The sequence below is a fragment of the Phacochoerus africanus genome, chromosome 9 (genome assembly GCF_016906955.1).
Source record: "Phacochoerus africanus isolate WHEZ1 chromosome 9, ROS_Pafr_v1, whole genome shotgun sequence".
NCBI lineage: Eukaryota > Metazoa > Chordata > Mammalia > Artiodactyla > Suidae > Phacochoerus > Phacochoerus africanus.
This window is the reverse complement of record NC_062552.1, coordinates 125,302,344-125,319,878: the sequence shown is the minus strand read 5'-3', so window position 1 is coordinate 125,319,878 and position 17,535 is coordinate 125,302,344. Positions and strand designations below refer to the sequence as shown.

At 48.8% G+C, this 17,535-nt stretch overlaps 1 protein-coding gene across 2 annotated transcripts in view; it reads right to left on the bottom strand.

Annotated features, from left to right (window-relative positions):
* The window catches only part of DYNC1H1 (dynein cytoplasmic 1 heavy chain 1), a 64,861-nt gene extending 48,716 nt beyond the window's left edge, over positions 1-16,145 (bottom strand). Inside the window, exons 1-7 of one of the 2 annotated variants that reach the window (XM_047796549.1) lie at positions 15,732-16,145; positions 6,625-6,712; positions 3,509-3,682; positions 3,019-3,274; positions 2,444-2,630; positions 698-969; positions 379-606 (exon numbers count right to left, since the gene is read on the bottom strand). In XM_047796549.1, coding sequence (XP_047652505.1) covers positions 379-606; positions 698-969; positions 2,444-2,630; positions 3,019-3,274; positions 3,509-3,682; positions 6,625-6,712; positions 15,732-15,987 — 1,461 coding nt within the window. In that variant the 5' untranslated portion in view covers positions 15,988-16,145. The remainder of the gene's footprint in view (positions 1-378; positions 607-697; positions 970-2,443; positions 2,631-3,018; positions 3,275-3,508; positions 3,683-6,624; positions 6,713-15,731) is intronic. The other variant, XM_047796550.1, reaches the window with a different exon arrangement.
* Positions 16,146-17,535: the final 1,390 nt, after the last annotated feature.

Sequence of the window (17,535 nt, the reverse complement as noted above, 5' to 3'; positions counted from 1 at the left end):
GGAAGCAGGTTTGATTCCTGGCCTTGCTCAGTGGGTTAAGGATCCGGCATTGCCATGCGCTGTGGTGCAGGCTGCAGATGCAGCTTGGATCCTGAGTTGCTGTGGCTGTGGCTACAGCTGCAGCTCCAATTCTACCCCTAGCCTGGGAACTTCCATATGCCGCAGGTGTGGCCCTATAAAAAAAAAAAAAAAAAAGACTTAGATTGAAACCCTGTGGTCCAGAATCACTAGATCTTAAAGGTGACAATGACAAGGTGAAAGTGGAGCTGAAGAAGGTACTTAATGGCGTAAAATAGACACAAGTGGCTAATTCTGAAAAAGAGAGAGATGGGGCCACTCCAACAAGGCGCACATGAACATGCAGATTGGGAAACGCACCTGCGGCCTCAGGACCCTGACGATGACAGCTCGCAGCTGCTCGTGCTGGCGCCTGAACTTCCTCATCTGGTCGAGGCGAGCCTGCAGCTTCCTGTGAGCGGGGTTGATCCGCCACACCATCTTCAGATTCTCCTCCCGTTTCCTCTTGACAATGTCTCTCAACAACACCTGAAGTTTCTCATACTCATCATCCCACGTCTGAAAAACTTCAAAGCAGGCGACCATAACCTAGGATACAATTTAGGGAGGAAGCTTATTACTGAAGCGTATTTGCATCTCAATGCCCTGAGGTTGGTTTTCCGATATGTTAACAACTTACTTTTTCAAATTCTTCATAAGCAACATGCATCAACTTTCTAGTGCCCAATACTTTGAGTAACTGAGAACTCAGGTCTCTTGAAATTGCCTCCACCAAACGCAGAGCCCTCTGAATGGGATATTTTGTGTTTCGGATCTTTCTCAAATGGGTGAAAATTGCAACAAGTGCCTGCCTTATTTTGTCCAGCTCAGTGGCAGACAGCAAGTCATTCAGAGGAAAATCCTTCATCAGAGGGTTGTAGTCATTCACAGTTTCCAAAGCCTGTTTTAAACCTACATTAACAGAGAAACAGTCCACGGTTTTCACATAAACTAATACAAATGCAATATAATGTCATCATGTGTTGGTTTCAAACCTTTTACAAAAAGTCAAAGGATAATCCTCACAAACTTAGTACTGGTTCATAACCGAAATACATCCTCACCCCAAAGCATGTTGACATTGCAAAAGATTTAGTGACACAGAAACCACACTATTTGAAAAAAGCACACGTTATTCACAAGATGACCACAGTGTGGTCTTGCTTTTGCTATTTCTAAGACTGTCCATCAACTCACATACACTGTAATAAGACTGCGAGCGGTAGCCCCACACATTTCATCTTTTTTTGTTTCCTATATTGTCAAAATGCACTAGTAATAATTAAGTTTAAGAACAGTAGAATTTTATGGTCCCTAAGAACATTAAAATTGAAATTTTATACCCATGGCTCAAGCCAGGAGTGTGTTATGGACCTGAAATCACAGAAGAACCTGGATCCTGATCTTTTTTTTTTTTTTTTTGGTACTTCCTCTGCATAACACTATCATAAAAATGTATTAGGAAAGACGTAAAGGTTTCAGAGGTATTTAAAAAAAAACAATTCTAAGTTCCCATTGTGGCCCAGCAGAAACGAATCCGACTAGTATCCATGAGGATGAGGGTTCGATCCCTCACCGTGCCCAGTGGGTTGGGGATCCAGGGTTGCCATGAGCTGTGGTGTAGGTCATGTGTAGGCCACAGAGCGAGTGGCTGTGGTGTAGGCCAGCAGCTGCAACCAATTCAACCCCTAGCCGGGGAACTTCCACGTGCCACGGGTACTGCCCTAAAAAGCAAAAGAAAAAGCGGAGTGTACATTTCCGTATTAGTGAATGGCCATGTCTTAGTGTGTGCGCGCCGTGGCCAAAGTAACTGGAAGTCTTCTCCTCTAACATTTCAGCTGTGGGCCTCACAGCCTTTCTTCCCTAATGACGTCTCCTAACACAGCTCTGGGGCACGGAGGAACGTCCAGCCGTGCCCGGCCATCCCGGCGTTTGTGCGCCTGGTACACACTGCTGCCCGGTCAGAAAAGACACTATCCTGAGCACGTTCTGGAACAGGGAGGGGGAGGGGCAGGCAAACAGAGAGAAGGTATGATCAGCTCTCCCTCCACTGCCCTGGGGGCAAAGAACTGCTCATCGTCAACCACCCTCCTGCCTGGATCCTCAAAAGCACACTTGATTTTACACCGAAAAAGCAGAGCCCACGCAAGGAACCAAGAAACTGAGACACAGGAGGGACGTGCCCCGTGCCCACTGCACTCGTGCCTAGAAACTGCTTACGCTCCCAAAAGCCCTGGGGGTGAGGAGTACCTGGAACCGGGGGAAAAGGTGAGACAGATGCAAGGAGTGACCAGGAAGGATGGCACATCCAGTAATCTTCATCAACAAGCGCTCCCCAAACCCAGATCAATAACTTGCTGATCAGATCATTAGCCCCAGTTTTTACCTGTGTCCGTGTCGAAACTGACGGTGGCATGGAAACGTTTGCCGTGTTTCAAGATATCCAGAGTCAGGAGAACTTCCGGGCTCTCTCGCTTCTCCTGGATGCGGTATAACGCACGCTCCAAGTTTAGCCAAAAACTAATTTCCTGTAAGGCGGTTCCTGAGGCAGGATCTCGATCAAGTTTGGTCACCTTAAATATCAAATTCAAGTGTATTCAGTATTTAACTAAAGGTAGACAAAGTATCATTACCTGAACACACGCACTGTAACTCAGTTTTTACATTTCAAATGCATTTCCTTCCTTGTGTTATTAGCGGTTTACTTTGAAGTCAAAGCTTCCGCGACAGCGGAGATTAGCACTCTCTCAGGACTGGTGTGTCAACAGTCTCACCCAGTACTGTGTGGCCCACCCCACATGGGCCAAAGTCAGGCCGCCCCCGAGCACTGCCAGGACCAACAGCAGGCACCTCTACCAGCCAGCCCAGAGGTCACCTCGCCGACAAGAACACGGACCAGCCTTCTCGCACATGTGACAAAGTAAAGCATCTTTCATGGTACTTTCAATACTGTGCCCTTACTTTTTGAATTTCTCGGATCCACCGGTTAACTCCCGATTGCAACTGATTGAGAAAAGTTGGGTCTTCAACCTTATCACCAAAGTCTGTGACTTTCGGCTTTTCTCCACGTTCATAACACTGTTTTGCAACATTTGTAATAATTGGGTGAATTGGTAAGCTGATCTCTGGAATTTCAATGTTTTGCTGCAAGTGAAGGAGTCCCATTTCAAGTTCTGCAATCTTTTTCTCCACCGAAGGAGCCATTTTATCTCCATCCCTAAAGAGACAGACGACACCCCAAATTTCAGCGTGCTCTTGGTCCTCTGAGCCTCCTGCTTTACGCCTGTCAGACTTTAACCACACACACTTCGATAACCCGCAGCAGGCTTGCTTTCTCTTGGTCCGCTAGCTTTCCCCTCCCGGCCCCTGCGTTCTCCATCACCTTCCAAGGCGCGTCGCGAACGGCAAGGGAAAGACGACACTCAGGTGAACCAAAGAAAATGGCTTTTACCTGTCCGCCTTGCCAGACTCTCTGATGTAAGACTTAAAAAAAGGAGCCACCGCGTTGCTAATGAAAGAATGCAAGGTTTCATAGGGCGAGTCTTCGCTGAGTGTGAGGACCCGGAGCTGAGAAGACACCGGCTTGTCCGCGTCAATGACGGGAGCTCGTTTAATGAAGGCCAAGCTACAAGGAAGGAAAAGAAGAATCAGTCTCATTCCAATCACTCTTAATAACCGCAGCCTCCTTGGAGTTATGTACAAAATTAAAAACTCATTTGGATGTTTTAATTTTAAAATTACATCAAGAGTTGACTGGTTCATTTTCTTTTTTTTTTTTTTTGTCTTTTTGCCATTTCTTGGGCCGCTCCCTTGGCATATGGAGGTTCCCAGGCCAGGGGTCTAATCGGAGCTGTAGCTGCCAGCCTACACCACAGCCACAGCAACGTGGGATCCGAGCAGCGTCTGCGACCTACACCCCAGCTCACGGCAACGCTGGACCCTCAACCCACTGAGCGAGGCCAGGGATCGAACCGGCAACCTCATGGTTCCTGGTTGGATTCATTAACCACGGCGCCACGATGGGAACTCCAATGGTTGATTTTCTAACACTGAAACATGCTTCTCTTTCCTTACTCACTTACAAGGGACCCACTGAATCAAGGTCAAGGTTATCGCATGGGACCATGAAACCAGGCCGAGATCCTTCGCCTCATATGTGGGCTAAGTTCACAACCTTGCCCTCGCTAAAACTAACCTCAGCGACTGTGAGTTACATGCTCTGATGAACTTACATCTGATTTTATACCACTCTGTCCCATTCATTTACGGTATTAAATCACAGGTCAGCTTGACTAAACAAGTCACCTGCAGGTTAACGGCCCCTCTATTTGCTGTGCAGCAGAATTTGACAGAACACTGTGGATCAACTATAACAGAAAAAATAAAAATCTTAAGAAATAAACAAAGGCCCCTCCAGTCTGGCCTAAAACAACCCTCCCAGTTTCATTGCCTACTACACACCCGCCCCCCATCCCCAACCTGAGACACCATTTAAACTATGAGTCCCATTTTCTAAACATCGTGTGTTTTGTACAGCTGCTTAAGAAACCTATATTCATCTGCTCAAATTCCAAGCAACTTTAAAAACCTAACTCCAGAGTTCCCTTCGTGGCTCGGCAGTTAATGAACCCAACTAGGATCCATGAGGTTGCAGGTTTGATCCCTGGCCTCACTCGCTGGGTTAAGGATCCAGTGTTGCCGTGAGCTATGGTGTAGCTCGCAGACGTGGCTCGGATCCCACGTTGCTGTGGCTCTGGCGTAGGCCGGTGGCTACAGCTCCGATTGGAACCCTAGCCTGGGAACCTCCATATGTCGCGGGAGCGGCCCAAGAAATAGCAACAACAACAAAAAAGACAAAAGACAAAAAAAAAAGAGAAGTAATGTTTGCATTTTCCACTTCTCGTACTATATAGAAGTATTTCAAACATAATACTCCATATTAGCCTAAAAAGGTCAAAGACGCTTCCTGATGTGGCACACTGAGAAGGAACACAGTCACAACAGTATTCCTGCCAAAAATGCACAACCTGAACGTAACCACGGCGAAACACGGGCAGATCCAATGGAGAGGTGTCCCATCACACCACTGGACCGCACTTGTCAAAAGTGTTAAGGCCATCACAGACACAGAAAGAAAAACACAATACTGGACTCTAGATAAAAGCAGAAACACTGTAAGGGGCATTACTAAGAAAATATCAAAATGTATTTAACCTGGAGAATAATTCTGTGCTGAAATTTCTGGCATTTGAAAATTATACTGAGGCCCTAACCAAGAATGTTCTTATTCTTAGGAAATGTTGCAAAGAATTTAGGGATAAAAGAGCAGGGTGTCTGTAACTGTCTCAAATGGTTCAGGAACAAAATGATAATACAACTGTGGTAAATGTTTTAGGGTTTTTTTGGCCACACCCGTGGCATACAGAGGTTCCAGGGCCAGGGAGCAAACCCACACCACCGCAGAGACAACCCCAAAGTGGTCAGAGCTAACTGCTATCTGGGATTTCTATATGCTATCCATGCAACGCCTGTAAGCTTGAAATTATTCAAAATAAAAAGTTTTGGAGTTCCCGTCATGGCTCAGTGGTTAACGAATCTGACTAGGAACCATGAGGTTGCAGGTTTGATCCCTGGCCTCGCTCAGTGGGTTAATGATCTGGCGTTGCCGTGAGCTATGGTGTAGGTTGCAGATGTGGCTTGGATCTCACGTTACTGTGGCTCTGGCATCTGCCAGTGGCTACAGCTCCGATTAGACCCCTAGCCTGGGAACCTCCATATGCTGCAGGAGCAGCCCTAGAAAAGACAAAAAAAAAAAAAAGTTTTAAAAAGCCATTGCGGAATAAATTAAATATTCACATATTTAAATCTGGATGTTTGTTAGAGTATAAATTGGTGTAACCTGTTCAGAAGGTGGGGAATCTTGAAACCCGCGTTAAAGACGTTAATGATGCACTGCATCTGAACCAGTCTTTTTTTTTTTTTTTTGTCTTTTCTAGGGCCACACCCACAGCATGTGGAAGTTCCTAGGCTAGGGGTTGAATTGGAGCTGCATCTGCCAGCCTGCACCACAGCCACAGAAAAACCAACCAGATCCAAGCCGCATCTGCAACTTACACCACAGCTCACAGCAACACCAGATCCTTAACCCACTGATCGAGGCCAGGGATCGAACCCGCATCCTCATGGACATTGGTCAGGTTTGTTAATCGCTGAGCCATAACGGGAACTCCGGAACCAGTGATGTTACCTTTAGGGACTTATCCTCAAAGAATCGGACCTGTACCTATGAATGTTTACTAGCTATTTATACCAATGAAAATTCAGCTATAATCTAAGAGTATTATAAGATATGTTAAGAACATTATGGCTTAACCCTAAAATAGCAATTAAAATAAATATTTTAATTTTATATTGACCTGTAAATCCTCCTAGTTTGAATAAAGAAAGTCAAAGAAACTGAATTAAAGAGCAGAAATCTTGCGTGTTTCCGTACTCTGAGTGATCAGCATTGACGTTTGACTCCCACAGGCTTTTGGTCTGAAACGGCGGTGGAATCGCACTACTCACCTGTTGGACTTCACTCCGTAATGAATGTCTATGTTGATGTTATAGGAAATGAATTCTTTCTCTTCTTCTCCTTCGTCACCGACATCCTCTACGAAGCATAAGGAATATTCTATTAAGCCCCTGTCAACATGCCGGGTCCTGCTTCATCGACTGCTCAGAGCACATCCGTCCCCCGCCCCAACCTGACCCTAACCCCTGTGTGACCTGGCACGCCCTAATTTTCCCTTCCACTCATTTTTTCAGATTGCTGGACCCAGGCGCTTATTTGCTGTGTGATTTCGGGCAAGGTCCTTAACGTCCCGCCACCCCTGCCTCCTTGTCTGTAAACGAGGGACACACTGGCAGTGCCGGTGCTGTCCTGCTAAGGCCAAGCTCTCCCCACCCGATCCCAGCAGTCGGATCCCCTGTCCCCCAAAGACAGAGGGCACTTCTACCCCGACCCCTCAGTGTAGTCTGCTCAGCTGTCTACTCAGCGCCTTCTATGTGCCAGGCGTTACCAAGGTGCATCATACCTGTAACCCTCGTGACAACCCATGGGGCTGGCGCGACTATCATTAATTATCCAAGCAAGGAGCATGAGCACACCGCCCTCAGACACATGACTGGAAAGGGACAGGGCGAAATCGGAAGTCTGATTCCAAACCCAGAGTCCTTACCAGCATTCAGCCTGCCCGCCTCCCTCATTAAGCCCCCTGCCACCCCCACCAAGGAACTTCAGCAGTTCCCACTGTGGCTCAGCAGTTAACAAATCCAACTAGTATCCATGAGGATGCGGGTTCGACCCCTGGCCTTGCTCAGCGTGTTAAGGATCCGGTGCTGCCGTGAGCTGTGGTGTAGGTTGCAGATGCGGCTTGGATCCCGTGTTGCTGTGGCTGTGACGTAGGCCGGTGGCTTCAGCCCGACTGGACCCCTAGCCTGGGAACCTCCACATGCCGCGGGTGCAGCCCTAAAAAGACAAAAAAACCACCACCACCACCACCACCAAAAAGAAACTTCTCCAGGAGTTCCCTGGTGGTGAAGCAGCTTAAAGATTTGGTGTTGTCACTGCTGTGGCCCAGGTGTGATCCCTAGACTGGGACCTTCTGTATGTCACAGGCGCAGCCAAAGAATAAAAAAAAGACAGAAAGGACCGTTTCCAGAGTCACCACGGGGCACTCACCTGGCCTTCCCCTCTGCTCTTGCAGAACTTTTCAGAGCCTGCTCTGGGGTCGATTTACGAAAGCATCTCTCTCCCCTCACATGAGCGCTTGCTGGGCAGGACCACACAGCAAACAATGAGCACAGCAGTAATTTTAAAAAGCTTACTGGGAGTTCCCTTCATGGCTCAGTGGTTAACGAACCCGACTAGGATCCATGAGGTTGCAGGTTCGATGTCTGGCCCCTATCAGCGTGTTAAGGATCCAGTGCTGTAGTGAGCTGTGGTGTAGGTCACAGATGTGGCTCAGATCTGGTGTTGCTGTGGCTGTGGCGTAGGCCGGCAGCTGTAGCTCTGATTTGACCCCTAGCTTGGGAACCTCCATATGCTGCAAGTGTGGCCCTAAAAAGCAAACATAAATAAATAAGTAAAAATGCAAAAAATTAAAAAAATAAAAACTATGAAACCTGGGGGTACAGAGTCTGAGCAAAAGCTATTTGCTTCATTAGTTTTAAGATGAGACATACAAAATTCACGCTGAAAGAATATAAAATATTAGTATATTTATCAATAAGTCAATAACTCTTCCAAAATATTGGGCTTTTTGGGTATAATTTTAGGAAGGAGACGAGGCGTGGCAGAACATTCTAATATGCCAGGTACTTCCTACCTGGTTTTAAAAAATTACTATCTCAAAAAAACCCAAAGCAATCCAGTTTTCTAACTGTTGAACTGTGGATATACCACAAAATAAATCATACTGCCTAAAACCAACCAAACATATAACTGCAATCCGTAAAATGCAAGCACAGAGACCAAGGGTAAGGAAATGCCCCCAAACTAAAGAGCTGTCAGGGCAGTGGGATTATGGAATATTTTCTCCCTCCATTTTTGGCACTTTCATTAATTCTGTGATTTATATAAAATACATGCCGTTAAAACAACACTCAAGTTATATACAGAAAATAAAAGTCACATTCTATAATCCTCAGGGAGATGACCGACATGACTGAAAACCCGCTGTTGGCTGTGACTCATTTCTTCCTCCCGGTAAAGAGCCATCATCTGCACGAATAAAATCACAGAGAAAACAGGCTGACTGGACAGAGCATCTAGCAAGCTGCCTCCCCGTCCTAACGCCAACAGGCTTAAAAGGAGCCGGGCACCGTGCCAGGCGATGAGTCACGCTGCCTCGGGACTGGGACCAGCACTGCAATGCAGAGAGCGCTGCTGGGCCGCAGGCAGGCACACCCAGTGACATCATCCTCAGACAGGACAAGCAAACACCTGCCCTCCACTGCTCCGCGAACTTCTAACTTCCCTTGATGCCCATGCTTTACGGAAGTCATCACTGCTCAGCCGTAGACCATCTTCTGGGTTACTTTTTACATGCTATTCCCCACAAATACAAAGACCGTAGGAAGTCCGAGTATGTCTGACCCCCACTGTAAAGGACCCAAGACACTGTTTTATCAAACTGCCAAATAATTTAAACTTTCCTGTTTCTTTATAACTTACTCCATCTTTCAAAGAACAGTAATTCTACTTCTGCAGAACTGTTAAAAAAATTATTCAGAGGAGGAGAGAAAGATTCCCTTTTTTTCCCCAGGGCCACACCCGCAGCATACGGAAGTTCCTAGGCCAGGGGTCAAATCCGAGCTATAGCTGCCGGCCTACACCACAGCCACAGAACCTCGGGATTCGAGTTGTGTCTGTGACCTACACCACAGCTCACGACAATGCCGGACCCTTAACCCCACCGAATGAGGCCGGGGATCGAACTTGCATCCTCATGGATGCTTGGCAGATTTGCTACCACTGCACCATGACGGGAACTCCGAATTCTGCTCCATTTAGAGGCTTATATACAAACACAATCTGCGTCTAAGGTAAAATCACTTTCAGTAAAGTTGGAACCAGTTTCTGAAAGATGCTCAAGTTACCAGCTAATTCCTAATGGAATACGGTGCTGCCTGTTCATCCAGAGACAGGCAGGGAACCAAAGTACCAGCACAGAAAGCAGTGGTCCCCCTCACAAGCTCCTTCGCTGCCAGTCATACTGCTAATGCACCACAGTGACCTGCGCACACTACTCTGGAAAACTTCCGAGTTTCTCAATTGCGAGAAATGTGGAAGGGGTCATTCAGCACTATGTGCATAGACTTCTACTGAAAGATCAGTTTCATCTATTCCAACTCCGAGTGGTTTGCAGCTGCACCTTGAGTGCGTGCCCACAAGGTCTGGGGAGCAGGCAGCAGGAAAAGGCCCAGGTGGGCTGCAGGCCCCGCCCTTGGGCATCCCCTCATCCCCCCCCCCCCACCAAGTGTGTCCCGGCCACAAGGCCAGCCTCGTCTCAGAGAGGGGTTGAATCGGAGCTGCAGCTGCTGGCCTACACCACAGCCATAGCAGTGTGGGATCCGAGCCCCATCCGTGACCTATGCATCAGCTCACGGCAAAGCCGGATGGCTGACTCACTGAGCGAGGCTAGGGCTTGAACCCGCATCCCCATGGATACATACGAGTCGGATTTGTTTCTGCTGCACCACAACAGGAACTCCAAGACAAATGCTTTTGGAGGCTAACACTAATTCAAAAGAAATAACGGATACACAGAAAATGAAAACAAACGCTCCCATCTTACTGGATACCAAGGAACTGAACAGAGAAGTTCACTTTTAGCTTTCAGAATCCTCCTCAAACATCCTTCTCCCAGCTGGGTCTTTAACCCCTGGGGTTTCCGTTTCCTCGTCCGTCCATCCGTCCATCCGTGACAGAGGCTGGGCTCGGTCTCCCCCGAGGCTCCCAGCCTGATGCTCTGCAGCGCTGCCGGATGCAACTCCCACCCGCCTTCGCTTTTTAAAAAGTGAGGACCGCTTTCCCTCCCTTGTACATGAGCTTCACGGTGATACACTGCACAGCCCGGCTTAACTCGCTGCAGGCTGCTCTGGCCTGCAGAGTGCACGGCCCTGCCTACAGCACAACAGCACATGGACTCCAGGCCCAAGACGGTTTGCTGTCACAAGAAACGCTTCCTGTTAATTTAGAGATCATTCTAGTAACCATTTGGGGGGCTAAGCAAGGGCCAGAGATGAATACTTTTCAATCATCCATCTACTACATTTCTTTATCTTTTAGGGAAGTTGAGTCCTCAGAAAAAGAACATAGAACTACACAGGACAAAACAAAACAAACCAAAAGGAAGCTCCTGGAGTTCCCTTGGGGTGCAGCGGGAACAACCTGACTAGCATCTGTGAGGATGCAGGTTCGAGGCCTGGCCTTGTTCAGGGGTTCGGGGATCTGGTGTTGCCATGAGCTGATGTGTATGTATGTTGCAGATGTGGCTCGAATCCCGAGTTGCTGTGGCTGTGGTGTAGGCTGACAGCTGTAGCTCCAATTCGACTATGCCTCAGGCACGGCCATAATAAAAACAAAAAACAAACTAAACAAAAACATTCCCCATACAACTTTCTACACCGCTTTATCTCTAAGTTGAGTCCTATAAAAAGCATTAACTTTCTTTCACACTCCAGCCGCTGTCCATCTCTGCACTAATGAAGAGGTTAAAACTCCCCAAATTACATACCTCAGGAAAAACTAGAATTCCATGCTTAGGATAAGTAGTGACTGTTTTCTTTTCTTTTTTTTTTTTTTTGTCTTTTTGCTATTTCTTTGGGCCGCTCCCTCGGCATATGGAGGTTCCCAGGCTAGGGGTCGAATCGGAGCTGTAGCCACTGGCCTACACCAGAGCCACAGCAACACGGGATCCGAGCCGCATCTGCAACCCACACCACAGCTCACAGCAACGCCGGATCGTCAACCCACTGAGCAAGGGCAGGGACCGAACCCGCAACCTCATGGTTCCTAGTCGGATTCGTTAACCACTGCGCCACGACGGGAACTCCCAGCCACTGTTTTCAATCTCAAGGACAAAGTTCCAAGGATAAGACATCTGAGTGGAAAAAAACAAAAATCCCACAGCACCTACTCCCAGCCTGGCCACTGACAAGCTGGTGCCCACAGGCCATCCCTGGAATCACCAGCTCCCCCAGCTACAAACTGGAGCAGCCTCACCTGTTCCTACCTTTAACACCTGGCCTCTCAGGGCCAAAGATGCACTTCAGGTAAAAAGCGCTGCAAAATGTCATGAACACTGTAAAATGCCTTTTATGTAATGATCACTATCTGGCCGTACTTTCTTTTCTTTCTTTTTATGGCCGTACCTGTGGCATACAGAAGTTCCCAGGCTAGAGGCTGGCCTAGGCCACAGCCACAGCCACACTGCATCTGAGCTGCATCTGCGACCTACACCACAGCTCACAGCAATGTCAGATCCTTAACCCACTGACTGAGGCCAGGGATTGAACCCACATCCTCAGGGACACTATATTGGGTTCTTAACCCGCTGAACCACAATGGGAACTCCTTGCCATACTTTCAGAAGTACCCTATGAGGAAAACCATTTTCTATAGGCCAGGAACTACAGAAGAGGGATTTCTCTCTTTAAAATGATGAGTCACCGGTGTTCCCTAATGGCCAAGCAGTTAAGGATACAGCATTGTCACAGCAGCGGCTCAGGTTGATGCTGTGGTGTGGGTTTGGTCCCTGGCCCAGGAACTTCCACAGACAAAAAAAAAAAAAAAGAGGAGCTACAATTTAATGTCCCCTTTCCTATCACCTCTCCAACTCCTCGCCATCGAAATAAACTATTAAATTCACAACCTTTACTCTACACTTTAAGAAATGCTATACTTAAACAACAACAAAAGTTTATAGCTAACTGGAGTAGTTAAAAAAATATAGATAAATAGACCTTCATTAAAAAAATGCTGCTAGGAGTTCCCATTGTGGCTCAGTGGGTTAAGAATCTTACCAGTATCTGCAAGGATGCAGGTTAGATCCCGGGCCTCACTCAGTGGGTTAAAGGATCCGGCATTGCCATGAGCTGTGGTGTAGGCTGCAGACACAGCTTGGATCCCACATTGCTGCGGCTGCGGTGCAGGCCGGCGGCTACAGCTCCAAGTGGACCCCTAGCCTAAGAACTTCCATATGCTGCAGGTGTGGCCATGGAAAGGCAAAACAGCAACAACAACAACAACCAAAAACCCTTCCACATTCAATTACATATGCTTGGAAAATTCCAAAAAAAAAAAAAAAAAGGGAGTGGGGTGGGGAGGATAAAGTAGAAGTAGTTTCTTCTGTTCATTAAAAAACATTATATGACAGAGCTCCCGTTGTGGCGCAGGGGAAACGAATCCGACTAGTAACCATGAGGTGGCAGGTTCGATCCCTGGCCTCGTTCAGTGGGTAAAGGATCCTGTGTTGGCATGAGCTGTGGTGTTAAGTTGCAGATGCTGCCAGCAGCTGTAACTCTGATTTGCCCCCTAGCCTGGGAACCTCCATGTGCTGCAGGTGCAGCCCTTAAAAAAAAAAAAAAAAAAAATTATACGACTTCATTGCTGGTGGTGGTCATTTTTTTTTTTTTAAATAATAGGGTCGCACCTGCAGTATATGGAAGTTGCCAGGCTGGGGGCAAATCAGAGCTGCAGGCCTACACCACAGCCATAGCAATGCCATACACTTAACCCAAGGTGCGAGGCCAGGTATCGAACCCACAGCCTCATCGATACCAGACGACTAGTCAGACTAGTCAGGTTCGTTAGCTCTGAGCCACAATGGGAACTCCTGGTGGTGGTCTTTTTTCAGCTTAAACCATTCAGATTTGTTTTCCGCATTACAGTGCAGACCTACCTTTCCACTGTAAATAGCTACTTGATGCTAATATTTGATTAAATGTGCAAATAGCAAGGTTAACTCATAAAAATCACCTGGAGGACAGGCAGCCCTCCTATTAAGAGTCCCAGGTCTATACTTAAATCTAAATTATGCTAGTGTAGCCAGGATGCCAATAAAACTGATGGGACCACACAGTTTGCCTTAGAGCTCTGTATGTGAAAAATAAATTACAGACAGGCTGAATAACTAGCAATACTTCCCGGATTTTTATAAATACAGGAATGAGGTAGGATTTCAATTTTGGACAGTCTCATTCCTTAGTCAACGTTCAAAACTGCAAGTCATTATGGAGCCAAGATTTGGATGCCTGAATATTTGCTTTGCTGAAAAAAAGAATATGTACCCATCAAGGAAAAAGAGATGATTTGCACCAGAAAGGATTCAAGAGAAATAGGGCCCCCCCCCCAATTTTAGCAGTCAATTCCAAGATGCTTGAGAAAAGTGGAGCTACTGAACACTCTAGAAGCAAAGAACAAAACCTACAATTTTTACAGTAAAGAGTAACTGAGACCCAAGGTAGAAATCACCGATTCCAAAACTGTGCAAAGAAAATATGACTCAAGAATTAACCAAGGTCAAGCTACTCAACATACATTAACAATACAGATTAAAATACATTTTAACAATATAAGGTACATTCGTTGAAAAACGACCAGAAAGACAAGACACCAAAATGCTGGCCATATCTAGGTCAAATGCTTCCAGGTGATTTTATCTGTATGCCTTAACTTTCTAAGACAACTATATACTCCTTTTGAAAAAAAGCGGATAAAAAAAAATTTTTTTTAAACCGTAGTGGTTTCCATACTGGAAAACAGCACCAAACATAAAAGAAAATCCAAGACAATTCATCAACACTCTCAATATGCCTGAATGGCTTCTTTGTTTAGAACATTTCATGCCGATTTAAGAAAAATACTCTTCCACGCTGTCCCTGACTCAAGGACCCTCCTGCAGAAACCGATGCTACAATGAAGCATCTCCTGAGAAAGAAAAGCCTTTGAAAGAAACAAACTATCTGAAAGAAACTTAGGTGTGTGCTCTGGGGCTGAGGCCGATTGAGCCGCTGTGATTGACAGAATGACACAGCTTTCTGAGGTTATAAGAAGCTCCTCTTGGAACACTTTCAGACAAGCTCCATCCTTGGTGCTGAATTAGAATTTACTTAATATCATCCTTTGGTTCCTGGATGGACAGTGCCACACCCATACCTGCGCTGTCAAATGCGATCACACTGGCTACAAAATGGTCTTAAAGCATCGGGGGAAATCCTCCAGAACCGAAGCTCTACTCTCAAAAGGTCCAGCCTTCCTTTGGGCGGGGGAGGGGGGGTGTCACTCTTTGAGGAAACTGCTGGAATAAACAAACCTTTTCCCCCCTCCCTCCACTAGGGCCAAACCCGACTCTCTGTCCTTTTTGTATCTGCAAGGTAGATTCAAATATCACTGGGTCATTATTAGGATCACCTAAGCGGTACACAAATACAAGAAAGAGAAGCAGTGGGCTGGAAACTGAGATGGGGAGTCTAGATGAGGAACTAGGACAAGCTGGTGTGACCTTGGCCGGACACTTCACCTGAGCTTCAGTGTTCTCGCGTTTGAAATGGGGAGATGCACCCACTCAGCATGGACGCCAGAGGACCAGAGGCAGGCCGGCGGGCGCTATCCCCCTAGCACAGGGATGCCCGCTCGCGGCGGGCTCTAGCCCTGTCATTCCTTGGACCTGAGCCTCGGGTCCGCCCAGGGCAGGGGCCGGGATGCCCGCCGGCCAGGGCTCCCCCAGCTCCGACCCGCCAGGACCTCCCCCTGAACCCAGACCACGGAAAGGCCAGGATCCAGGCTATCCCCGGCTCCGCGGGCTGCCCCTGACACATCCCTCCCGAGGCCAGCCCAGCTTGGCCACAAATCGAAACCCAAAAGCTCATGTGACATTGGAGGCCGGGATGCGGCCTCCGCCCGCGCTCAGCCCGGGAGACGCTGTCTCCACCCAACTCGGCCATCTTGAGGCCGAGCAGACAAAGCGATCCCATTGTTGCGGGGCCGGCGAGACAGGGGCGCCCTCCTCGGCCCCCGCGCCCCGGAAGGGGCACCCCGGGGCTGCGGCGGCAGGAGGTGTGGCGGGGAGCGAGGCGGGAGGCCGCGGGGGCCCGCCCGCGGGGCGCCGCACCCCGCACCGCACCTTTGAGCGTGGAGCGCTCCACCAGGACCGTGTGGACCTGCGGGTCCGACAGGAACTTGCGCATCTGCTCCAGGGCGCTCTTCTCCTCCAGCGCCGCCTCCAGCGCGGCCGGGGCCTCGCCGCCATCCTCCAACAGCAGCGGCACCAACTTGCGCAGGTGCTTCTGTAGCACCGACACGTCGGCCACGTTCTGCACCGCCGACACCTCCAGGCCGGCCGAGCCGTCCTCGCCGCCACCGCCCCCGGGCTCCGACATGGCGCCGCGCTCCGGCCCCGCAGGCAGCACTGAGAAGGCGGCCGCGACTCGGCGCGAGACCTAGCGAGCGGGCGCACAGGAGAAACCGGCGCCCAAAGCCGACCGTCCGCTAGCCCGCGGCCGACTAAGGCGAGCAAGTGCCGGCTCCGCCCTAAAGGCCGCCGCCCGCCGGCCCCGCCCCGCCCGCCGGCCGCCGCAGCCACTGGCGCCCGCTCGCGCTCTGACGTCACGACGGCGCGCACGCGCGCAAGCAGGCCCGGGGACGACGCCGCGCAGCCTTTTGGGACTCGTAGTCCTAGCGCTGGGCGGGGCCCTGCGGGCTCCGCGCCTCAAGCCCCAAAGGTGGGAACCTTGACTTGAGCGAGGGTCGATGGAGGTTGTCGGGGACAACGCCTGTCGTGTACACTGCTGTGGCCTCAGCGAGCAGCACGGCGCCTGAGGCTCGCCATTGATATCGAATGAATGAACGAATGAATGAATGCTGTTACCAGCTAATGGTTTTGGAGGACTTAGCTTGTGCCTGACATTGTTCTAGGCACTTAACCTGTGTTCTTTCTTTGAACAAATGAATGACTATGATGTGTTCTGTCACAATACAGACGTGTGTGTTATTAGATATATAGAGGGAGCGTGAGGACATTTTTTGGGGTGTGGGGGAGAAGCAGAGAGGCCTGACTGTCACTGCTGGAGCCCTGACTGCAGTAGGTGCAATGCAAGGGAAAGCCGGGTGACCCCTGAACAGTGGGATGAAGCCAAGCCCTTGTGGGTCCTGGCTGCTAGGGGCCAAATAATTCCCCCTAGGAGGCCGTGAGAACCAAGAGGGAGACCTACAGGAGAGCAGTCGCCTGGAGCAGTGATGACCACGAGCTCATTCCGAGGCCCCAGCATCTGGATCCGTACAAGGCAGGGGCTGCAGTGCCTGCCTGAGAAGTCTCCCCCGCTGCCATCTGCCCGGACCTCCTCCCTTGAACTGAGACGGCATAAGATCCAGATCCTTGGTTTAGAAATGACAGTCTCTTATAAGGAGCATTAATTGCCTTTTGAAAGTTCAAACTCATAACTTGCTTAAGTTAGGTGGAGGAAGGGAAGCCAAAGCTGCTATTTTTATAACGAAGCGCACAGTCAGAGAGCTGAGTCCTGATTGGTGGAATGATGATGGGATGATTTGATTTCCCCAAATCATCTTTGGAAAACTGCGAAACCTACAGTATGTCTATTCTTGCTCAATTTTCTGGTGTCAGGCCCCAGGAGCTGCTGGAACATGAGGACTAATCAAATGATTCTTGTCTTTAAGAAGCTCATGGCAGAAAAGATGGATTAATGCCCTATCCTCCTGCCCTCTGTCAGCAGTCCACTCATATCATATGCCCAAGCAGATCTAAACAACCTTCCCGGAAGAACAGAAAGCAGCTGCAGTGCGCTTGTGCTATGCCCATAGTAGGAATGAATGATAGTAATGCCAGCAACAACTGACACTGAGAGCTCACACAACACCAGCCACTCTGCTAAGAGCAGCCCCCTCCCCACGGCCGTTGGGGGTAGGAAGAG